We start from the raw sequence: 21836 nt of genomic DNA, 5'->3' as shown, positions 1-21836 counted from the left end.
GACATTGTCACTGACATTGAGAAACAGTTTCCTTCACATTGACATTATTGACAAACTTCCTCCTAGAAAACCTCCTCAGGGGGACTGCGTTCCTCACGGAGAACATTGACGAGTCTGATGAGGGACCCTCAGACCCTGGAGCCACACAAACCAAAATGTAGGTCACATCAGCTGATAAAAACATGCAAACTAACACTTTCCAGGTCCATGGATGGACAAAGAAAATGCCTCCAATTCGACACCAGATTTTTGAAAGAACTGGTAGCTCAAAATACACATTCCTACCATACAGTTCCAAAACGCTGCAATGAAAGAACAATGTACATATTCATTAAGTCTAGATGAATCCCTGATAAATCAGTATCTGTTGCTTTCAAAATAGGTTAGTAATATGTTAAGAGTGTCAGCTTTATAAGGCTGGTCTTCACCAAATGACACATACTAAAGACGAGAAACATATCTAGGCTACACTTCTCTGTCAGTCTTACACACTTGCATCTCAGTCAGCAACATGTTGTTAGCCAGCTGATGACTGTGATCCTAGTGATGCTTCATCACACTATAACCACAACCGCACCAGTATCAACTAACTGCACCTGTTATCAGATGACATAAATAATATAACCAGTTTAACAGAGCATCAAGAACTGTGAGTACTGACTGAAGCAGAATGCCACATCAGACATATCCAGAGTTCAGGAATCAAATGCGTCCGCACCAAATATCTGCCATGGTTAGAACTAAACAAGAATCAGATATCACAAAAACAACATTATTTTTAAAAGACTAGCTGGACTGAACGGGGTTCAGGGAAGTCATGTAGGCCTATAACCGTTTACTCAAAATGTGTCTTTCTTTGATGGATTGACAGGTTAAATTGATTGACTCAAGCTCTGTGTTTGTGTTAGTATTAAAAAACGTGTAGGTAAACGAAAAACACAGTTTGTCTTCAAACATTAAGGTGATAGTCTAGCCCTCATAAATCACCCTGAAACATACCTGCAATTTAGATATGAAAATACGTAATTTAGTGCGGATAACGTCTCTGTTGAAGGACAACTTGCGCTTACAACGGCGAATCCCCGCTAAAACTTTGGTGAACATTAGGTTGCAATAATAGTAGCAGTGAGTCTGAAGTTGTCCGCCGAGTTAAAGTATGCACCATAACCCAATAACCACTAGATGTCACTCTTGTGCATCAAATATGGAAATTAGATTGTAGGTCACACTTGTTCATCAAACCTGTTGACATGACATTCGTTGAATTGTCACAGACTCTTGCTGTTGACTATATACACTACATGTATGTGGACACCTGCTAGTTGAACATCTCATTCCAAAATCATGGCATTAATATGGAGTTGGCACCCCCTTTGTTGCTATAACAGCCTCCACTCTTCTTGGAAGACATTCCACAAGATGTTGCTGGGACTTGCTCCCATTCAGCCACAAGAGCATTTGTGAGGTTGGGCACTGATGTTGGGCAATTAGGCCTGGCTTGCAGTCGGCATTCCAATTCATCCCAAAGGTGTTCCATGGCGTTGAGGTCAGGGCTCTGTGCAGGCCAGTCAAGTTCTTCCACACCAATCACGACAAAACATTTCTGTATGGACCTTGCTTTGTGCACAGGGACATTGTCATGCTGAAACAGAAAAGGGTCTTCCCCAAACTGTTGCTACAAAGTTGGACGCACAGAATCGTCTAGAATGTAATTGTATGCTGTAGTGTTAAGATTTCCCTTCACTGGGAGTAAGGGGCTTAGCCCAAACCATGAAGAGGACAGTTCATTTTTAACTCGCTACACGCTTCAGCGGTCCCATTCTGTGAGCTTGTGTGGTCTACCACTTTGCGGCTGAGTCGTTGTTTCTCCTAAATGTTTCCACTTCACAATAATCAGTAGTGTAAAGTACTTCAGTGAAAATACTTTAAAGTACTATTTAAGTAGTTTTTGGGGGTATCTGTACTTTACTGTTTATATTTTTCCCAACTTTTACTTTTACTTCACTACATTCCTAAATAAAATAATGTACTTTTTACTCCATACATTTTCCCTGACACCCAAAAGTACTCTTTACATTTTGACAGGAAAATTGTCCAATTCACACACTTATCAAGAGAACATTCCTGATCATCCCTACTGCCTCTGATCTGGTGGACTCACTAAACACAAATACTTTGTTTGTAAATTATGTCTGTGTTGGAGTGTGCCCCTGGCTATCTGTCAATACAAATAAAAAAAGACAATGGTGCCATCTGGTTTGCTTAATTTAAGGAATGTTAAATGGCTTATACTTTTACTTTGATACTTAAGTACATTTGAACAATTCCATTTACGTTTGACACTTCAGTATATTTAAAAACAAATACTTTTAGACTTTTACTCAAGTAGTATTTTTCTGGGTGACTTTCACTTTTACTTGAGTCATTTTCTATTAAGGTATCTTTTCCACCACTGACAATAACAGCACTTACAGTTGACTGGGGCAGCTCTAGCAGAGCAGAAATTTGAAGAACTGACTTGTTGGAAAGGTGACATCCTGTGACGTTGCCATGTCAAAAGCCACTGAGCTCTTCAGTAAGGCCATTGTACTGCCAATGTTTGTCTATGGAGATTGCATGGCGGTGTGCTCAATGTTATACACCTGTGTGTAATAGGTGTGGCTGAAATAGCCGAATCCACTAATTTGATGGGGTGTCCAGATACCTTTGTATATATAGTGTATATGTCCACAGTCTGTTTAAACAATTAAATCATGCTGGTATTACAGACTGGTAAAACCATCATCATTAAGTGAATTTCACAAAATATACCATTACGGAGGTGCCTTAGGAAAAAGGAAAGAAAAATGTGTCACATCACGGTCCACTTATGGTTTTCTGGGAGGCAATATGAGAGGAAACTAAAGAAGCCTGCAGCATGGCTATCAACACTCTTTTCTCCCTGTTGGGAGCAGAAACTGTAGCCATAACATTTGTCTAGAGCTCTGACAGTGGCTATAATGTTTGTGGGTGGTAGCTGCTATCTGCTAAGAGGATCGGATGTGGTGGGTTCTCCCTGTGATAGAACACTAGTGGTAAACTAGACACATTCCTGGACCTGGAGAGGACAGCTCTCTCTGTCTCCCCCCGGACCTCAACCCTCATGGGGCTCCTGAGTCCTGACATGCCCCACTGTGCCCATACAGTGACAGGCAAACTATAGGGACATTCTCTTTTCTCTCGCTCTCCCTCTACCCTCTCCCCTCCTGTCTCTCTATCATTCTCTCTATATTTCTCACATCCCCCCCTCTCACCCATATCAAGTAACACCATTGTCATCACCAAGTTACAATCATCTGGGCCATGGCTTTTGAAATGGATAGAAAGATGGTATTTAAAGATTTACACTCAATTCTGTTCCTATTGTTCTCATTCATTCTAGAACAAAAGTCTAAGCATGTCACATTAGAATGATTTAGCACAGAGTATTGTTTTGGTACATGAAAAGGCACAGTGGGGGAAATAAGGTAAGCTCTCCACCACTCATGTCAGAGCCCAATAGACTTCCTGGGAATGTGGATTCGTCACACCATTGTGGACTAAATCTCCCTTCATGTTCCATGCTGAGAATTGTCACAGCACTTAACTAATATCCCCCAAGCCCTGCTCCAGAGCAAGTGGAGCGAGGGGGTTTCACTGGCAGACACAAGAGTGGCCATTCTTTACTCGGGGTCTCTCACGCTGGGCCAGGGCCCCGGGCCGCAGAGCTGGTATCAGGTTCTTTACACTGCTCAGTGTGCTGCGACTACAGGAGATTGGCAAAGGCCCCAATGCGCTGTAAGACCCTGTTTATGGTAATTGCACTGTTGCCTCACACTGTGGCTCAACCCCCGCGACAAACACAGTTGACAAATTGATTTAAAGATCCAGTGCAGTCAAAAACGTGAGGTCCAGTCTGTTTTGTTGGGATGGAAAGACCACATGAAATTTCAGCCTGCTTTGGTGAGATGGAGTTTTGGTCTGCCTGGTGATGTCACCAGGCAGGCCAAAACTCCCTCCCAGCAATAACAGCTAGTTTTCAGTTTCCCCTCCCCACTCAGACCCCTCCCAGACAGTCCTAGCAACATTCTTGCTTGAGAATTTGCTCTTTGCTAAGAAGCTATTTTTGTTTATTTTTGACCATTTTAATTGAAAACAATCATTTGTTACCCAGAAATGATTTGATATCGAGATAAAAACAGCTGCGTTGGACCTTTAACTCTGAGTACTGCAGTGGTCCATAATTCGCTGAGCAATACATATTCTCACTCTCACCTACATACCATACAGTCCCGTGAAAAAGCATTTGCTCCCTTTCTGATTTTCTATATTTCCTCTGTCATGCAGCAAGACAATGATCCAAAACACACAATCAAGTCTACATGAAAATGGTTCAAAATAAACAAATTAGAAAGTTTTGGATTGGTCTAGTCAAGTCCAGACCCCATTCCAATTGAGATGTTGTGGCAGGAACAAGCAGTTCATGTTGAAAACCAACAAATGTTACTGAGTTAAAGCAGTTCTGCATGCAAGAGTGGGCTAAAATTCCTCCACAGTGACGTGAGAGACTGATCAACTACAGGAAGCGTTTGGTTGGAGTCATTGCAGTTAAAGGTGGCACAACCAGTTATTGAATATAAGGGGGCAATTACTTTTTCACACGGGCATTGGGTGTTGCATAACGTTATTTATGAAATAAGTATGTAATTGTTGTGGTATTTGTTCACTCAGGTTCCATTTATCTAATATTAGGTTTTGGTTCAAGATCTGACAACATTCAGTATGAAAATGTTCAGCAATTTAGAGAACATTAAAAAGGGAGCAAATATTTTTCACGTCACTGTACATGATTCCACACTCCTTCTGAAATTATTCAGAGGAATTTTTTTTTTTAAAGTAATGTATGTCTATAGCACTAATTTCTCGCTCTCCCTGTGCCTTGACAAAGGCTTGACTTTTATTTCAAGGTTTTCTTGTTTGTGCACAATAAGTCTCAGAGATCATGAACCTGTGGAGTAGTGATTTGTTCCTTTGTCACTAGCTGCTCTGTGGCCACACATCTGACCCCACTGGATGTGTATGCCTGCTAAGTATGACACAGGGACGGGCATTAACATGGTTCTCTGGGATATGACAGGAGGAGAGGAGGCAGGAAAGTGATTCCCAGAGGCTTGGCCGCTGAATGTTCAGGTATCCCCCAGCCAGGTAATCCAATGCCCACATCGGTCATGGCCAGTAAGGGACAGATCCATTTCCACTATGGCTCCTTTCTGAGACTATGGGTTATGTCCAGCTGCTGATAATAGCCTTCAGAATGGCCACGTTCATGGTTAGCTATTAACTGATATTGACTGATATTGGCAATGAAATGGCTCAAGATTGTGATGAACAAGACCATAAAGAATATGGAGGATAGTTTTGTGTCAGTGGTTGAGTATATGTACCACGCCTCTTGTTCAATGTCTTATCTGTGTGATATAATGTGATTGTCTCAGAGGCCAGAGACATTCCTCACATAGCAGGAGGAGATAGATTATCTCTCTCTCAACTGCGGTTAAAGGGAGGGACACATGGTGCAAACACCTCAGTAGTCTCTTCTCCTGGACCTCAAAAACGACCCTTTAATTGATAGAGATTTATAATTTTGCCATATCTTATCATTGAATTGTGTAAACAATGCTAAGTCTGTGTGTTTCATTCATCCAATAGAACTTAGGGCTTCTCATCACCACTGTGTGTGTGTAGATGAACAGGATCATGGGAGATTGGGAAGTGAGGATGGAGACACGGAGCCAGAGGAGCCACTCTGAACCAGTGGAGTGGAGAGTGAGTTTATGGACACAAGACAGATTATGTCCTTACCGCTTGAGAGAAGGACCAGGTTCGAATATGAGGTTGGCTGTATCTGAGGAGGAGAGAGGAAAGAATGAGGCAAGATTAGGAAACGAAGTATCTTGTGTTTAATCTAGTCTAGACCAATGACACATTTAGTCAGTGGGCAAAAAGGTTACATTGACTAGATAAAACCACTCATTCTACCCTCTGCATCAACCTCAACATACCACAGAGGCACTTACTGTACCATTTAGGTTTGGGGATGACAAATACAGTAAGTAAAACATCTATAACACATACTTAGTGCATCCTTGGCTCATACACAGGCACTCATTATCTTGGTTCCATTTCAGTTAACCTTCATATATAATTTGCTGCAATAAAATGGATCTTGTGGCATGTAATAGGGCAGTTGTTTTCTGTCTGTGTCGGGACAGTGGTGATATATCAGGCAGCCACTTCAGTATGGTACGCAGATAGCTATCGTCCAATTCTCAAAATACATAGATTTACGTCAGCAGGCTACAGGCCTCGCCCTGCAATTTCAGGGAATGAAGTCGTCTTCACTTGTTTTTCCTGTCTGTCAATTGCTTCCATCTTTCCCTGCAGAGTTAGAGGTAAAAGATCTGGATTTGCTGTCTCATATGGTTGGTTTAAGATGTCTGAGACATACTGGTGAGTTAATACTTCTGTGGATGTGCCTTCATCTGCTTTTTGGCTGTGGAAAAGAATTCACTTTGTGTGTGCAAGTGGATTAGCTAGATACTTTTGAGTGTCCTAAACATATTGAATATCCATAATCAAGTATTTAAATGTGTTTCAATGAAAGGCCATGGAACCTCTAACAAACAGAAGGGGGGCACAGTCAGTAGGTTGGAGCAGATGGAAAATCACAATTTGTCATACCCCGTCATTTTGGATTCCTCTTGTAGGACGTCATCCAAGTGAGGTTAATTTGATTTCAATAAGGGGAATCAGATGTCTTGAATGATTTAAAATCCCAAAATAGGAACTGGCCTCATTCAGAGCCTTCTATTTCCAAACAGAAGGATCTGACCCATTCCTTCTGGGTCTTATTCATTTGAAGAATGTCATGCTTGAGGTTGTAATGCTATTTGAGGCCCTGTCTGTCTGTGGTCTAGCATGTCTCCCAGTAGTGCATCTTGTCTGGTCCTCTGAGACAGAGGTTAGTTTTCTCCCACATACTTTCACTAGTTGTTAAAATCCAGTTCAGACCACCCACCCAACCCCCTGGTTAAAACATGCCACTACACCCTGACTGACTGGTGGCTCCATAAATGAGATGACACCAACTATGAGGCGTATTTAAACTATACCCCTCCAGCACATCCCATTTGACATATAGACTTCATACATCACATGCTTACAGTACAGCGCAACTAAGTGAGAATGGGTTGTAAATGAGAATGGGTTGTGTTGAGAGTTATGGTTGACTAGGAGTCAGATGAGTGACCCACCTGTTGAGGAAGCCACTGCTGGAGCACCAGTCGGACACCTGTGTGAGTGACGGACACAGAGAGTTAACTCATTCATTACCCAACACTGACCAAATTGGTCACTTTCCCTGGATCTTCAGGCTTGTGGGTTGGTTACCACATTGGATTGTCTTGCTCAGATCATTGAAAGGCAATGGAGGCAAGAGCTGCTCTACAGTAGCCCCAGAATTGGATATTCAAGTAAATCCTTGATGTTTTAATGACATAACACCTAAGCAGCTAATTCCGATCAGTGTTGATTTACTAATGTGTTAAGTGCATGAAACAATCACTGATTTTCCCCAAAGCTTATTGCATATATAAAGAAAGTAGGGAGCATGTCACTGAACCCACCAACAATTCTCCTGCAAAGAAAATGGTGAATAGAAGAGGGCAAATCTGTCAACATACATCTCTCCCTTTTCACATCAACATCATGCAAGGCTGTGGCTTTTGTTAGACGCGAGTAAATCTAGCAGGGAGAAGCAGCAAAGAGCAGGTGGTATACTGTTCCACCGCAGACACTCAGCACATGCAGATTAGTAAGGACGGTAGGTTATCATAGCTGGGCAGGCTAGGGCAGGGCATGGCTCAGAGAAGGTTAGGAAGAAGAGACATTAGATCATTAACAGGTGGCCCCCAGACAACCAGTAAAATCATGCAGGGAAACAGAAAGAGGCAGAGGGGCAGGGAGATTAATGAATCATTCCTTTTATTTTGATTTAGAAAAGTGCCAAAGTCAGTGTTGTTCTTTTCTAGTGTTATGATTTTCTAAATCCAATTGGTCTGCCAGTTTCTTTTATATAAAATGTCACAAAGAAAATAACAGGAGTCCTGAGTGTAATTCAGATGTCGGTGAAGGCATACAGAGGTTAAAAGCCCGCATATGTCAAGCAAGATATCTTGACAGTCCAATAAGACATATGCATAATTCTCCCGAAGTAGAACATATGTTCATTTAAGTTTTTTTTAAATGCAGTTGCATAATAAGCATGGCCACAGAGACAGAGGGAGAATGTAACTTTAGCTTGGCTATCCAGTTTCACCACATGCTTCGAAAACAGAAGTAGAGTTCATTCTCAAAGGTCAAGCAAATTAGGCCAGAGTCCGGAATAGGTTCATGCCCCTGAAGTGCTCCTCTATGGTGAATACAGACACTGAAAGTGACAATTCTAACTAACACTCAGAGGTTTTGGACAAGTACCAATATAACAATACATTTTATCTAGTTCGTCAGTAAAAAAAAAAACATTAAAATAAAGACAAAACAAATTAAAACTGGAATCAACTGCACCTTTAATAACATACTATCGAAATGTTACAAAAGGCAGATCAAAAATGTACAATTGTATTTAAAAAAAACAAAAAACATTGTGACATCGTGGTATTTAATAATACTGTCAGTTAAACTTGTGTTTTAACTCTTGTTATAAGCTATCCATAGTATCTCGCTAGGCTATCTGTGCTGATTACAGAAGACTTTCTAGCCAGTGACTGCAGAAACATATTTAACCTACACATCTTTGTTCACAAGGCTAATTGTCGGCAAACAGCTGTGAGCATCCTTTGAGCAGGGTGATCACAGAGCAGTGTGTATACAGCCTCCAGAACAAGGCAGGCCATGGGACAGTACAGAGAAGAGTGCATGGCTTTGAACACAGGGAAAATAAAATCACTGGTATGTTGAAACAGTATTTTGTCACTCGCCAATGCAACATCAATCTGTCAAAGGACAGTAAAGAGTTCCTATATGCATAGCTTTTAAAAGAGGCAACCACTGGCAGTGTATAGTTTAATAATGCTAACAAGGACATGACATGAAATAAACAGCTAAAAGCAAGCAACAAGTACAGCAAAACCTGAAAAAAAAGCATTTTTTCTTTCTCAAATAAAAACACACCATTGGCAAGTTAAAATGTAACAATTTTGCAGGGAGTAGCCTATCTCAGTGATAACAAGGTGATATAACTTAAAAAATGGTTTTGTTTTTTAAAATTGTTCCTGTGAAAGTACAAGGCCAAAATGTGCTAAAAACCTGAATAACTTGTCCATTTGTAGACAGATAGACATACATTTCCTCTTGGTAAAACCTCTACCTCCAAATACAAGTTTGCATGCATGTGCTGGTGTGGCAGCCAGCTCACTGAGTATTCCTATGTTTATCTGACTGTGCAGCTGAGATGGGATTGGTTGGTAGGGGACTGGGATTGGTTAGAAGTGATGCAACAGAAGACAGTGAGTTAACTACTAACTCATGGTGGTATAGTAGTACAGTAGTAGTAACGCTGGGGAGGCAGGGAGGCAGGGAGAAAGTGTGAGAGGGGAGAGCCCATTGCAAACAGCCGGAGGACAAAAGGCACTGAGGAGGAGACAGACAGGAACAGGAAACCCCGGACAGGAAGAGCATCATCAGTGAGTCAATAGCTTAAGCCGCGTGATCCAACTGACCAGTAGCGAGGGCTCTGCAGGGGGGCGTTTGGAGGCGGGGGCTACGGGGGTCTTTTTGCTGCCCAGGTCATGGTCCTGGTAGGGGATGGTGGCGCTGTTGTGGAGGTCCTGGTTGGCATAGTAGCGGCTGCCCCGGATGTGGTCCACCCCTCGGACCAGCTGCTTTTCCCCCACTGGCCTGTACGGCGGCGCCACTGATGGGACCTCCTCAGCAATGGTGGGGATCCGCTCGTTGCTCAGGTATCTGTACAGGAGATCCTCGCCTGGAGGGGAAATGCACATCTTTAGTACAATTATCTTACAACAAAAAAAGTAATACTTTGTACAAATGCACATTATTGAGAATAACTTGTTGATTTTAGGGCACATCTTCAGTAGGCCTTACATGTATTATAGAGAAGCACTTTCCCATTAAAAGAGGAGGACTCTGGATCTCTACAGCATGTGTTGGCTCTGGAGGAGAATTGCACAGGCATCTCAGCCAATTAAAACATTCACCCACTCCTCTACCATTGTAGTATAATTGGGTCTCCAGCAGAGAGACTGTTTGAAAGCTCTGTCTGTGCATTCATAGCCATGTGTCTGTTCTCTCCAAGGAAACCAGAGGATGAGGAACTGATCTTGTTGGTGTAAACTCTATTTAATCCAATCCAGGCAAGAGCTAGAGTATGGCTCTCAGTTGACACTAATCACATGGTTCATTCATTGGTAAATTAAGCAGAGCTACCATGCCTCCAAGGTCATTGGAGGGGTGAATTCTATAATTTGGTCTCATGTATTTAGCTGTTGAAGGTGTGAACTGGATAATCTGATTTAGGTTGTGGTTAATTCGATTTCTGGTGGTTAAGTTGTTGTTCTGCAGTAACTCAGAAGATGGGTCTATGGTGTGTGTTTGTTACCTTTCCGGCCTTGTGTCCAGGGCTTAGCATAGGTGTCTGCCACTCCAAGACAGGTGTCCACTGGCATGGAGAGGGGGCGGGGCTTACCTATTCAGAAATACAAAAAGTTTGAATATTTTGGTTCACTGGTTTGAATATTGCCTTGAATTCTATAACATGTGGGCCTTGTGCGTGTGTGTGTGTATGGTTACTGTGGGGTAGGATACTACTAACCACGAGACGAGTTGATGCGTTCCCTCATCCTGGGCTGAATTACATTGGCCTCGATGGGGTAGGCCACGCCCATCTTCTCGTAGTCTGCGATGGTGAAGCGTTTTCGACTCTCCAGGTCCAGGAAGGAGTTGGGCGACTCTGAACCCTTTGGTCTGATCTTACTGATGCTCGAGTACGAGCTGATCTTACTGATGCTCGAGTACGAGCTGATCTTACCCTCTCTGTGGACAGAAAATACTGATTAGCATCAATGTCCCATTTCATATAGGTGAGAGCACAAGGAGGGAGATGAAGAAAAAAAAAAAAGTCAAATTTGCTTTATGCTTTTGCTCAGTCCCTAACTAAAGTTGCTGTGGATATGAGAGTCCACTAAATGGCAAAAAAAAACATGATTCACTATCTGGTAAACATGGTGAATGCAGCAACAGCCTGGTCACTGGCATACATGGACAGAGAGGGAGGGAGAGATACTGCGAGAGAGGGAGTGAGGGAGGGAGGGTGTCTGAGGAGGCAGATGAAACAGAGAGGCTGTTGCATAAGGTCTGTCTGTGGCGTGAGCGGAGCTGGATGGAGACGGCACAATTTAATGTGCTCTGCTGTGGGGGTTTATAGGCAAGAGGAGAGTGGCGAATGATCAGGGGGCTGAACCACTCATTATCCAGACTTCAAAGCCAGGAGCATGGAGCTGGAGAATGAGTGTAGGCTGTCTGTGGGCGCATGGCTCCCTCAATGCAGGGTTACAGGGGCCCACACAGACCCCTGACTCACTCTGTAGCATAGGGCCAGAACACAGCCAATTCTAAACCTATAACTTGAGCCTAAGGTTTTTCCTGGTAACCCTCCTGAGCATAGTGTACTTACAGGGGTACACATCGTGGGGTGTAGGGTACAGAGGGGGGAGGGGGAATGTACAGGTCTAGGATGGCTGGTTTCTCCTTGGTGGAGCTGTCTGTGGAACAGCCTGGAGACTGGGTTTTGTTCAGGGAAGGGGTGCTCTGAGAAATAAAAAAAAGAACAAAAAAATACAAAAATGTCAGAAAAATGCTCCCCTCATAGGACCTATTATAATTGACGGTGGGCAAACAGCCGACAGCCTAGCTACATCAAATGGACATAACTTGTATACATCAAATGGACATAACTTTTTAAACTTCCAACATACATTACAATAACGGATGGTTGATTACCTAAAGTCTCTTCTGCTGTATTTACAAACCCTAACCAAGTCATTCTAAACACTACTTGTTAGGAAGGAGCTGGATTATCCTACATATGACAGGTCACTGACTAGGTATCCCCCTTCCCCTTATTATATTTGCCTATGGCTCTTTAAATCTATACAACCCTATTTAGAGAATCAAACCACGTTTTATTGGTCACATACACACATTTAGCAGATGTTATTGCGGGTGTAGCAAAATGCTTGTGTTCCTAGCTCCAACAGTGCAGTAGAATCTAATGAATGGAAGGATTTTGAGGATAATCCAAAATAGCTGCAGCAACATAGTTTTAAGAAACCATACTATTCTACCACAGCTTGTGGTGCTCTTTTAAAACCACACTACTTGGTAAATTGACCATGTTCAGTTTCACTCTGCATCAAACAAAGTAAATACTGGTACGTCTACACTCACCTCCTCCCCTATTACCAGGATACCTGTAGAACCCAGTGTCACTCCTGAATCACTGTGTGTGATCCTCCATTGTTTAACACACCGACGCCTATCTCTTATCATTAAACCCAAGATGTCGTGCTTTGATTCCTGACACCCTGTTCAAACAAGGTGGTGGACAAGTCCAGAGTGATCTGGTATCTTGGTGATGAAAGGTTCTTTGTTAAGTGAAACCATCTATGGTCTGATATTATGTGATCTGATTTTCCCAAGGCAGAAGCAGCCTCCAGAGGCATAACGAGGCAGTGCCAGGACCAGAGCACAGGTTCGGTTACAACAACCTATTGTTCCCTTTGGAGCCCCAGTTACTGCAGTCATGGCTCAGGTGCATTGCTGTGGCTAAGAGCTTAGCCAGATCCTAATTGTCCCCATATGAGAAAAGTGGTGAATTGGATTACCATTACATAACTTTATTAACACAGGATTTGTTTGGACCCTCAGAGACTTGATTCTCCGCTAACGCAAACCTTTGGGGATTGAACGTTCTCAAAAGAGGGTGTACCCAAGCCCTTTGTGAGCTGAATCACTGAGCGACCTATTGAAATACTTGTCATCCATGGAGACTGGCTGACTAGCCCCATCAATACAGGCCATACTGAGGATTCCCACCCTACTGCTGGATGTTGATCTGATTCTACACACACCTACACAAACCACTTCCAAAGCAGCTATATTCTCCACTGAAGGAGATGCTATCTCCTGTCTCTGCAGACTGACTCACAGACTGCTGGCTGCCACTACTGATGACCCAGTCTGAGTGACATCGTCACCAGTGTGTGAGTACAGTAGCTGTTGTTTTATTTGGATGCCATCACTGAATGGAGAACAGCTCTGCATTGTCCTCAGCCCTGCAGCTTCCGGGATATTTTCCTCCAACTCTCAGGCTGGTTCCTACACTTGTCTAGGCTTGTTACACTCAAACATTTCTCCATACTCCCTCATGAGTCACATCCAACAAAAGGTAATATGAACAATAACCTAAACACTGCCTTGGTAAGAACACCAGAGTAAAAGATTAAGGGGTTTGGAGTTGGCACCTGCGCCATGGGCGGTTTCCAGCGCATGTTCTTGAGAGGGGCAGGTGTGAACCCGCAGGTGCCTGTAGGTCTCTTCTTCAGCAGCAGGACTACACCTTTAGGGTCCTCTCTCAGCTTCCCCACCAGGTTCTTCAGCTGCCAGCCCACCTGAGACAAGGCACAGCAGCACAGATCGATCAGTGTCAGTACATCATAGCGGAGGACAACAGAAAGAGGCACAGCAAGAAACTAGGCGGAGACTTCCCCCTGTGACATCATTATGTCACACTGTAGTCAGGTCGACTGCATGGAGCACATTCCAACTGCTAGAACCTTTCTCTGTGACAGGTTTCAGAGAAAACAGGTGCCGGGCGCTCACCACTGTCTGCTGGTTGACCTGGATCACCTCATCACCCCCATGGATCTTCCTGGTCATGTCTGCCGGGGACTGACAACACAGAGAGGAGAGGACAGGATTAGTATACAAACCCCCCTAGCTCAGAGACAACGCCTTCATGTAGTATTAGCCCCTGGATAACTCCACCTTCATCTGTTCGCTTTGTCATCAGAAGTGCCATGTATGGGCTTGTTATGAAACAGACCACTTAATAAGCCCCTGAGGAAATATACGCTTTACATAACTCTGACTAAACAACACAAACGCCCTCTTTATGACTACGTCGTCACATTATGCATGTGAATGTCAAAGGAATGAATGAGTCATATGATGAGTTAAGGTTTGATTCATCCTTAACGACTGGGGGCATGATAATTAGGCTGTAATAGCACTGCTGCCAACGTTCCTCTGAAGGAGGATGCTTTACTGTTAAAAGTTTGTGATTCTTAAATGGATGATGAAGACAGGAACAGCTATATTATTTAACCTCTTAACGCCTCCCTCGCTCCACTGCTTGGTAAGGAACACATTTACACTGTTATCCTAGCTCAGTGGTAAACAGCAATGCCCTTGAGCACCCTCAGAATGGGAGGGGGGGGGGGGGGCAGGTTGGGTTGGAAAGAAGATGTACTGTTTGAAGCCCAACCTTAACTTCTTGGATATAGGGGGCACTCTTAATTTATGGATAAAAAAACGTTCATTTTAAACAAGATATTTTGTCACGAAAAGATGCTCGACTATGCATATAATTGACAGCTTTGGAAAGAAAACACTCTGACGTTTCCAAAACTGCAAAGATAGTGTCTGTGAGTGCCACAGAACTAATGCTACAGGCGAAACAAAGATGAAACTTCAAACAGGAAGTGAGACAGATTTTTGAGGCGCTGTGTTCCAATGTCTCCTTATATGGCTGTGAATGCGCCAGGAACGAGCCTACACTTTCTGTCGTTTCCCCAAGGTGTCTGCAGCATTGTGACGTATTTGTAGGCATATCATTGGAAGATTGACCATAAGAGACTACATTTACCAGGTGTCCGCCTGGTGTCCTCCATCGAAATTGGTGCGTAATCTCCAGCTGCATGTATTTTCCCATGTGATTCAGAGGAGAAACCAAACTGCCAGGAATGACTTATCATCGAATAGATATGTGAAAAACACCTTGAGGATTGATTCTAAACAACGTTTGCCATGTTTCTGTCGATATTATGGAGTTAATTTGGAAAAAAGTTTGGCGTTTTGATGACTGAATTTTCAGTTTTTTTTCTCAGCCAAACATGATGAACAAAACAGAGCGATTTCTCCTACACAAATAATATTTTTGGAAAAACTGAACATTTGCTATCTAACTGAGAGTCTCCTCATAGAAAACATCCAAAGTTCTTCAAAGGTAAATGATTTTATTTGAATGCTTTTCTTGTTTTTGTGAAAATGTTGCCTGCTGAATGCTAGGCTTAATGCTATGCTAGCTATCAATACTCTTACACAAATGCTTGTTTTGCTATGGTTGAAAAGCATATTTTGAAAATCTGAGATGACAGTGTTGTTAACAAAAGGCTAAGCTTGAGAGCCAATATTTATTTAATTTCATTTGCGATTTTCATTAATAGTTAACGTTGCGTTATGCTAATGAGCTTGAGGCTATACTTAAGATCCTGGATACAGGATTGCTCGTCGCAACAGGTTAACATTGTTTATGCATAACATTAAGAGTTTCTATACCAACAGGATGTATATTGAACCGTGAGAAGTGGATAAGACCGACAAAAAGGTGCACATTTAGACTAACTGAACAAAAGGAGCAAGGTGTGTTCACTAGGATGGTTTTCACCAAGATCAACTAATTTGTTCCTCTGTGGCCACCATACTTACATGCTCTGTGGTTCCCGTGATGACATGAAGTCCATCATAGGTGGATTTGATGTACATACCCTGTAGGAATATGAACATAAGGAACATGAATTTCTGAGACAGTTTGAACTTGTGAGAAAGTTGAGGTGCACTACATAAATGTAGCTTGTAATTCAGTGGGTTTGTGTTTAAATTGGAAACTCCCATGCAGCATTCCTCACCAGTCCCTCCCCAGGCTTGATGTTGTTGAGCTGAACTTCATCCAAGCATGCTGATTGGCTCATCAGAGGGTCAGAGGTTGTTCTCATGGTCTGGTCACAGATGCTGTTCAGAACCTTGGACTGTAATGAGAGAGGGGGGGGGGAAACCCCTTTAAGCAAGACAGGAAAACCAAACAAACCCAAAGAATGAAAACAAAATATCATGGAATTTCATGAATACACCTCATCAAATTAATTGTATTTAATTTATGTTTTATTGTCAAACAGTGACTGTGTGCTTTTATGACTGCTGTGATTACATGGCCAGCCCAGTAATTTAATGTCCTGTCACGTGATTATGTAGCTACCGCCTGTCACCAGAGGTGTTATTTCTTTGGCTGTCTGCATTCAGTCAGTGTTAGAGCGGTGGAGGTCTGGTGACGAGAGGCCCTGTCCTTCAGCAGCAAGTCTCTGGGGAAATTATCACCCTCCCCAGGGAAGAGGGGTGAGGGGGAGAGGAGGGGGGTGAGGGTCATTAATGTCACCCCCCCCTCCACCCCTTCTAGGTCATTATGGACAATCTCACCACTTTGTCATCATTAGTGGGGGCATTTTAGTGACGCTCAGAGAATAAAGAGCTTTTTCTTCTCAGGCGAGTAACAAGCATCATGTCTGAACACTCACAACACAGTTGTGCCTACATACAGATGTGGACAGTCAAATGTTAAATCAAACTTATTTTAGCTCTAATTGAATTTTCGGTTGACCACACAAGTCCATAACCAGATCACTTGACAGGAATTTGTAAAGAAACAAGAAATCACTGAAATGCTACTATTCACCATTGATTGGGACCAGGCTGTAACTAGAACAGTTTTTCCGGGACAGTTCATTGAACAACAAGTTCGGCATGGAGAAGACTCTAAACAGAAGTCTAGCTATTTTGTGTGTCTGCAGCAGAGTTCATCAAGGGTGTCAGAGGGGGGCCTCCTGAGTGGTGCAGTGGTCTAAGGCACTGTATCGCAGCGCTTGAGGCATCACTACAGACCTGGGTTCGATTCCAGGCTGTGTCACAGCTGGCTGTGGTCGGGAGACCCATGAGGAGACGCACAATTGGCCCAGCGTCGTCAGGGTTAGGAGAGGGTTTGACCGGATGGGATTTCCTTATCCCACGGCGCTCTAGCGACTCCTTGTGGTGGGCTGGGCACCTGCAAGCCGACTTCCCTCGCCAGCTGGACGGTGTTTCCTCCAACACATTGGTGCGGCTGGCTTCCGGGTTAAGCAAACAGTGTGTCAAGAAGCAGTGTGGCTTGGCAGGGTCGTGTTTCGGAGGGCACATGGCTCTCGATCGCCGCCTTTCCCGAGTCTGTAGGGGAGGTGTAGCGATGCGACAAGACTAACTACCAATTGGATATCACAAAATTGTGGAGAAAACGGGGTAAAAGTACCAAACAAAAATGATTACAATAAGGTTGCCAGAGGGAAGAATTCCAGTGTCAGCTCAGAGTCTGGAGAGTGTCAGGGACAGGAAACTGATTGATGGCCAGGGTGCATTTTACACACCTCTTTTACCAAAGTGCAATAGCCCCTGCCTATTAACGCTGAGGGAGACTGCCCTGTAAGCATGTCACCTAATCTCCATGTAACGGATTATAGAGCTCAGTCTCCCCAAAGGTTCAAACAGACTTTCCCGGAGTGCTACCATAGAAAGCGGGAATGTGGAAACAACAAAGAGGGGAGATATACTTACAACATCCAGGATCTTTTCCTCCATCTCGTAAACAGTGCAGTCCTGTGGAGGAGGAGAGACATGTTAGCTGGGCTGCATCTCAATGCTCCACGTCAAAACACAGGAAGAGGTTATTTGACAGCAAAGGAAGTAAATAAAAACCATGTATAGGAGATAGGCAAATATGTGATCAAATATCCAGATATACACTATATACAGTTTAAGTCGGGAGTTTACATACACCTTTGCCAAATACATTTAAACTCAAGTTTTTCACAATTCCTGACATTTAATTCTAGGACAAATTCCCTGTCTTAGGTCAGTTAGGATCACCACTTTACATTTAGAATGTGAAATGTCAGAATAATATTAGAGAGAAAATGATTTATTTCAGCTTTTATTTATTTCATTTCTTTTCACAGAAGTTTACAACACTCAATTACTATTTAGTTAAACGTTTTGGGTAGCCTTCCTCAAGCTTCCCACAATAATTTTAATTCATTTCATTCCTCCTGACAGAACTGGTGTAACTAAGTCAGGTTTGTAGGCCTCCTTACCCACTCACGCTTTTTCAGTTCTGCCCACAAATTATCTAGAGGATAATTGTGATGGCCACTCCAATACCTTGACTTTGTTGTCCTTAAGCCATTTTGCCACAACTTTGAAAGTATGCTTGCGGTCATTGTCCATTTGGAAGACCCATTTGCGACCAAGCTTCAACTTCCTGACCGATGTCTTCAGATGTTGCTTCAATATCGCCACATAATTTCCCTACCTCATGCCATCTATTTTGTGAAGTGCACCAGTCTCTCCTGCAGCAAAGCACCCCCTCAACATGATGCTGCCACCCTCATGCATCACGGTTGGGATGGTGTTCTTCAGGCTTGCAAGCCCCCCACCCCCTTTTTTTCCCCTCCAAACATAATAATGGTCATTATTGCCAAACAGTTCTATTTTTGTTTCATCAGGCCAGGGGACATTTCTCCAAAAGGTATGATCTTTGCCCCCATGTACAGCTGCAAACCGTAGTCTAGCTTTGTTATGGCGGTTTTAGACCAGTGGCTTCTTCCTTGCTGAGCAGTGTTTCAGGTTATGTCGATATAGGACTCATTTTACTGTGGATATAGATACTTTTGTACCAGTTTCCTTAGCTGTTGTTCTGGGATTGATTTGCATTTTTCACACCAAAGTACGTTCATCTCTAGGAGAAAGAACGCGTCTCCTTCCTGAGCGGTATGACAGCTGCGTGGTCTCATGGTGTTCATACTTGCGTACGATTGTTTGTACAGATGAACGTGGTGCCTTCAGGCATTTGGAAATTGCTCCCAAGGATAAACCAGACTTGTGGAGGTGCCCAATTTTTTTTCTAGGGCCTTGGCTGATTTCTTTTGATTTTCCCATAATGTCAAGCAAAGGAGGCACGGAGTTTGAAGGCAGGCCTTGAAATACATCCACAGGTACACCTCCAATTCACTCAAATTATGTCAATTAGCCTATCAGAAGCTTCTAAAGCCATGACATCATTTTCTGGAATTTTCCAAGCTGTTTAAAGGCACAGACAACTTAGTGTATGTAAACTTCTGACCCACTGGAATTGTGATACAGACAGATTATTGCACTTATAATTTACTGTAAACAATTGTTGGAAAAATTACTTGTGTGATGCGCCAAGTAGATGTCCTAACCGACTTGCCAAAACTATAGTTTGTTAACAAGAAATTTGTGGAGTGGTTGAAAAACGAGTTAACGACTCCAACCTAAGTGTATGTTTATTTTTATGTATTTTACCTTTATTTAACTAGGCAAGTCAGTTAAGAACAAATTCTTATTTTCAATGACGGCCTAGGAACAGTGGATTAACTGCCTTGTTCAGGGGCAGAACGACAGATTTTTACCTTGTCAGCTAGGGGGTTCAATCTTGCAACCTTTCGGTTACTAGTCCAACGCTCTAACCACTAGGCTACCTGCCGTAAACTGTAAACTTCAACTGTATACACAAAAGTATGTGGACACCCCTTCAAAATTGTGGATTCGGCATTGTCAGCTACACCCATTGCTGGCAGGTGTATAAATTCTAGCACACAGCCATGCAATCTCCATAGACAAACATTGGCAGTAGAATGGCCAGTTCAGTGACTTTCAACATGGCACCGTCATAGGGCACCGTAATAGGACACCAACTTTCCAACAAGTCAGTGCATCAAATTTCTGCTCCGGTCAACTGTAAGTGCTGTTATTATGAAGTGGAAACATCTAGGAGCAACAACGGTTCAGCCGCGAAGTGGTATGCCACACAAGCTCACAGAACGGGACCACCGTTTGTCCTCGGTTGCAACACTCACTACAGAGTTCCAAACTGCCTCTGGAAGCAACGTCAGCACAAAAACTGTTCGTCGGGAGCTTCATGAAATGGGCTTCCATGACCGAGCAGCCGCACACAAGCTCGCTGCCATTCGACTCTGGAGCAGTTGAAACACTTTCTCTGGAGTGATGAATCACTCTTCACCATCTGGCAGTCCGACGGACGAATCTGTGTTTGGCGGATACCAGGAGAACGCTACCTGCCCTAATGCAGTGCCAACTGTAAAGTTTTGGGGAGGAGGAATAATGGTCTGGGACTGTTTTTCATGGTTTGGGCTAGGCCCCTTAGTTCCAGTGAAGGGAAATCTTAAAAGCTACAGCATACAATGGCATTTCTAGACAATTCTGTTCTTCCAACTTCGTGGCAACAGCTTGGAGAAGGCCCTTTCCTGTTTAAGCATGACACTGCCCCAGTGCACAAAGCGAGGTCCATACAGAAATGGTTTGTCGAGATCGGTGTGAAAGAACTTGACTGGCCTGCACAGAGCCCAGACCTTAACCCCATCGAACACCTTTGGGGTGAATTGGAACGTCAATTGCGATCTAGGCCTAATTGCCCAACATCAGTGCCCGACCTCACTAATACTCGTGGCTGAATGGAAGCAAATCCCAGCAGCAATATTCCAACATCTAGTGGAAAGTCTTCGCAGAAGAGTGGATGGAGGCTGTTCCAGTAGCAAAAGGGGGGGGGGGACCAACTCCATATTAATGCCCATGTTTTTTGGAATGAGATGTTCGATGAGCATACCTTTGGTCATGTATTGTATCGGACTGTGGGAGATGGACAAGGCCTAAAATAAAACAGCTTTCTGAGTCAAATTACATCTCTATAGAAACTTGGGGACAATATAATTGCAGAACTTGTAGTGGGGTTTCAGTGTAAATAAAGGAACCTTACATCTAGAAAGCACAACTTGGTACATTGTAAGAACCATATCCTCTAACTTCAAGGTGACCTACAACCCACACTTTTCTTTATGGGGAATATTTCTTTGGAGACTTCAGTAAACAAAATACTGTTTAGCACTGGGTTCCCATGTATTTGATAGATAGGTGAGCCTCCTGCAATTACAATAAAGAAACAGTAGCTGCTGTGTGACTACCAGGGGGGTGGAGAAGTTGGGAACATCCTATAGTAACTGCTGTGTCATCCACAGACAGAAGCCCCTCGGCCCTGGCCCTCTCCCAGGGTCCCCCTTCCCCAGACTGCAGCTGGGCCTGCCTGGGCTCACAGCTGAATTAACAGCCACCTAAGACAGCTGGAGGACTTGGGGCCTGTGGTCCGGTGGTGAAAGGACCCCCGGTTATGGCTGGTCAGAGGGGGCCACTGTTGCTTAGACACTGCTGTGACCCCCCCGGCTATGGTATGGCCTCTACGCATGTCCCAAAAGGAAGCAGTCCTTAAACTCACAGGTGAAATGGCTCTGCCATTACAGAGGCGGAGTTGGGAAATGATGGAGTCAGACAGGTCAGTATCTTGTATTGTATTGAGGCGTCACTGCCATTGTGTTACTCAATGTCAACAAACAAGAACTTGAGGAGCCAGGATTTGTAAGCTAGCAGTAAGGTTATTGTGTGTGTGTGGACATATATTGTCCATAAATGCAGCTCTGCTGTTCTTCATAAATCCTTTGTGCAGAGAACGTATGGGGGACGACCGAGAATTTCCATATTCCCCTACCTTGCACATTCCTATGGCCCAA

At 43.4% G+C, this 21836-nt stretch overlaps 1 protein-coding gene across 2 annotated transcripts in view; it reads right to left on the bottom strand.

Moving 5' to 3' along the window:
* Positions 1-21836, bottom strand: part of LOC112256578 (connector enhancer of kinase suppressor of ras 3) — a 73604-nt gene that overhangs the window by 7654 nt on the left and 44114 nt on the right. For both annotated transcript variants that reach the window (XM_042325448.1, XM_042325449.1), the window contains exons 5-15: positions 17794-17835; positions 16065-16184; positions 15865-15924; positions 13978-14046; positions 13620-13766; positions 11771-11904; positions 10910-11130; positions 10697-10783; positions 9798-10060; positions 7332-7369; positions 5881-5923 (exon numbers count right to left, since the gene is read on the bottom strand). In XM_042325448.1, the coding sequence (XP_042181382.1) occupies positions 5881-5923; positions 7332-7369; positions 9798-10060; positions 10697-10783; positions 10910-11130; positions 11771-11904; positions 13620-13766; positions 13978-14046; positions 15865-15924; positions 16065-16184; positions 17794-17835 (1224 nt within the window). The remainder of the gene's footprint in view (positions 1-5880; positions 5924-7331; positions 7370-9797; positions 10061-10696; positions 10784-10909; positions 11131-11770; positions 11905-13619; positions 13767-13977; positions 14047-15864; positions 15925-16064; positions 16185-17793; positions 17836-21836) is intronic.

This window comes from Oncorhynchus tshawytscha, linkage group LG08 (genome assembly GCF_018296145.1).
Source record: "Oncorhynchus tshawytscha isolate Ot180627B linkage group LG08, Otsh_v2.0, whole genome shotgun sequence".
NCBI lineage: Eukaryota > Metazoa > Chordata > Actinopteri > Salmoniformes > Salmonidae > Oncorhynchus > Oncorhynchus tshawytscha.
This window is presented reverse-complemented; position numbering and strand designations above follow the sequence as displayed.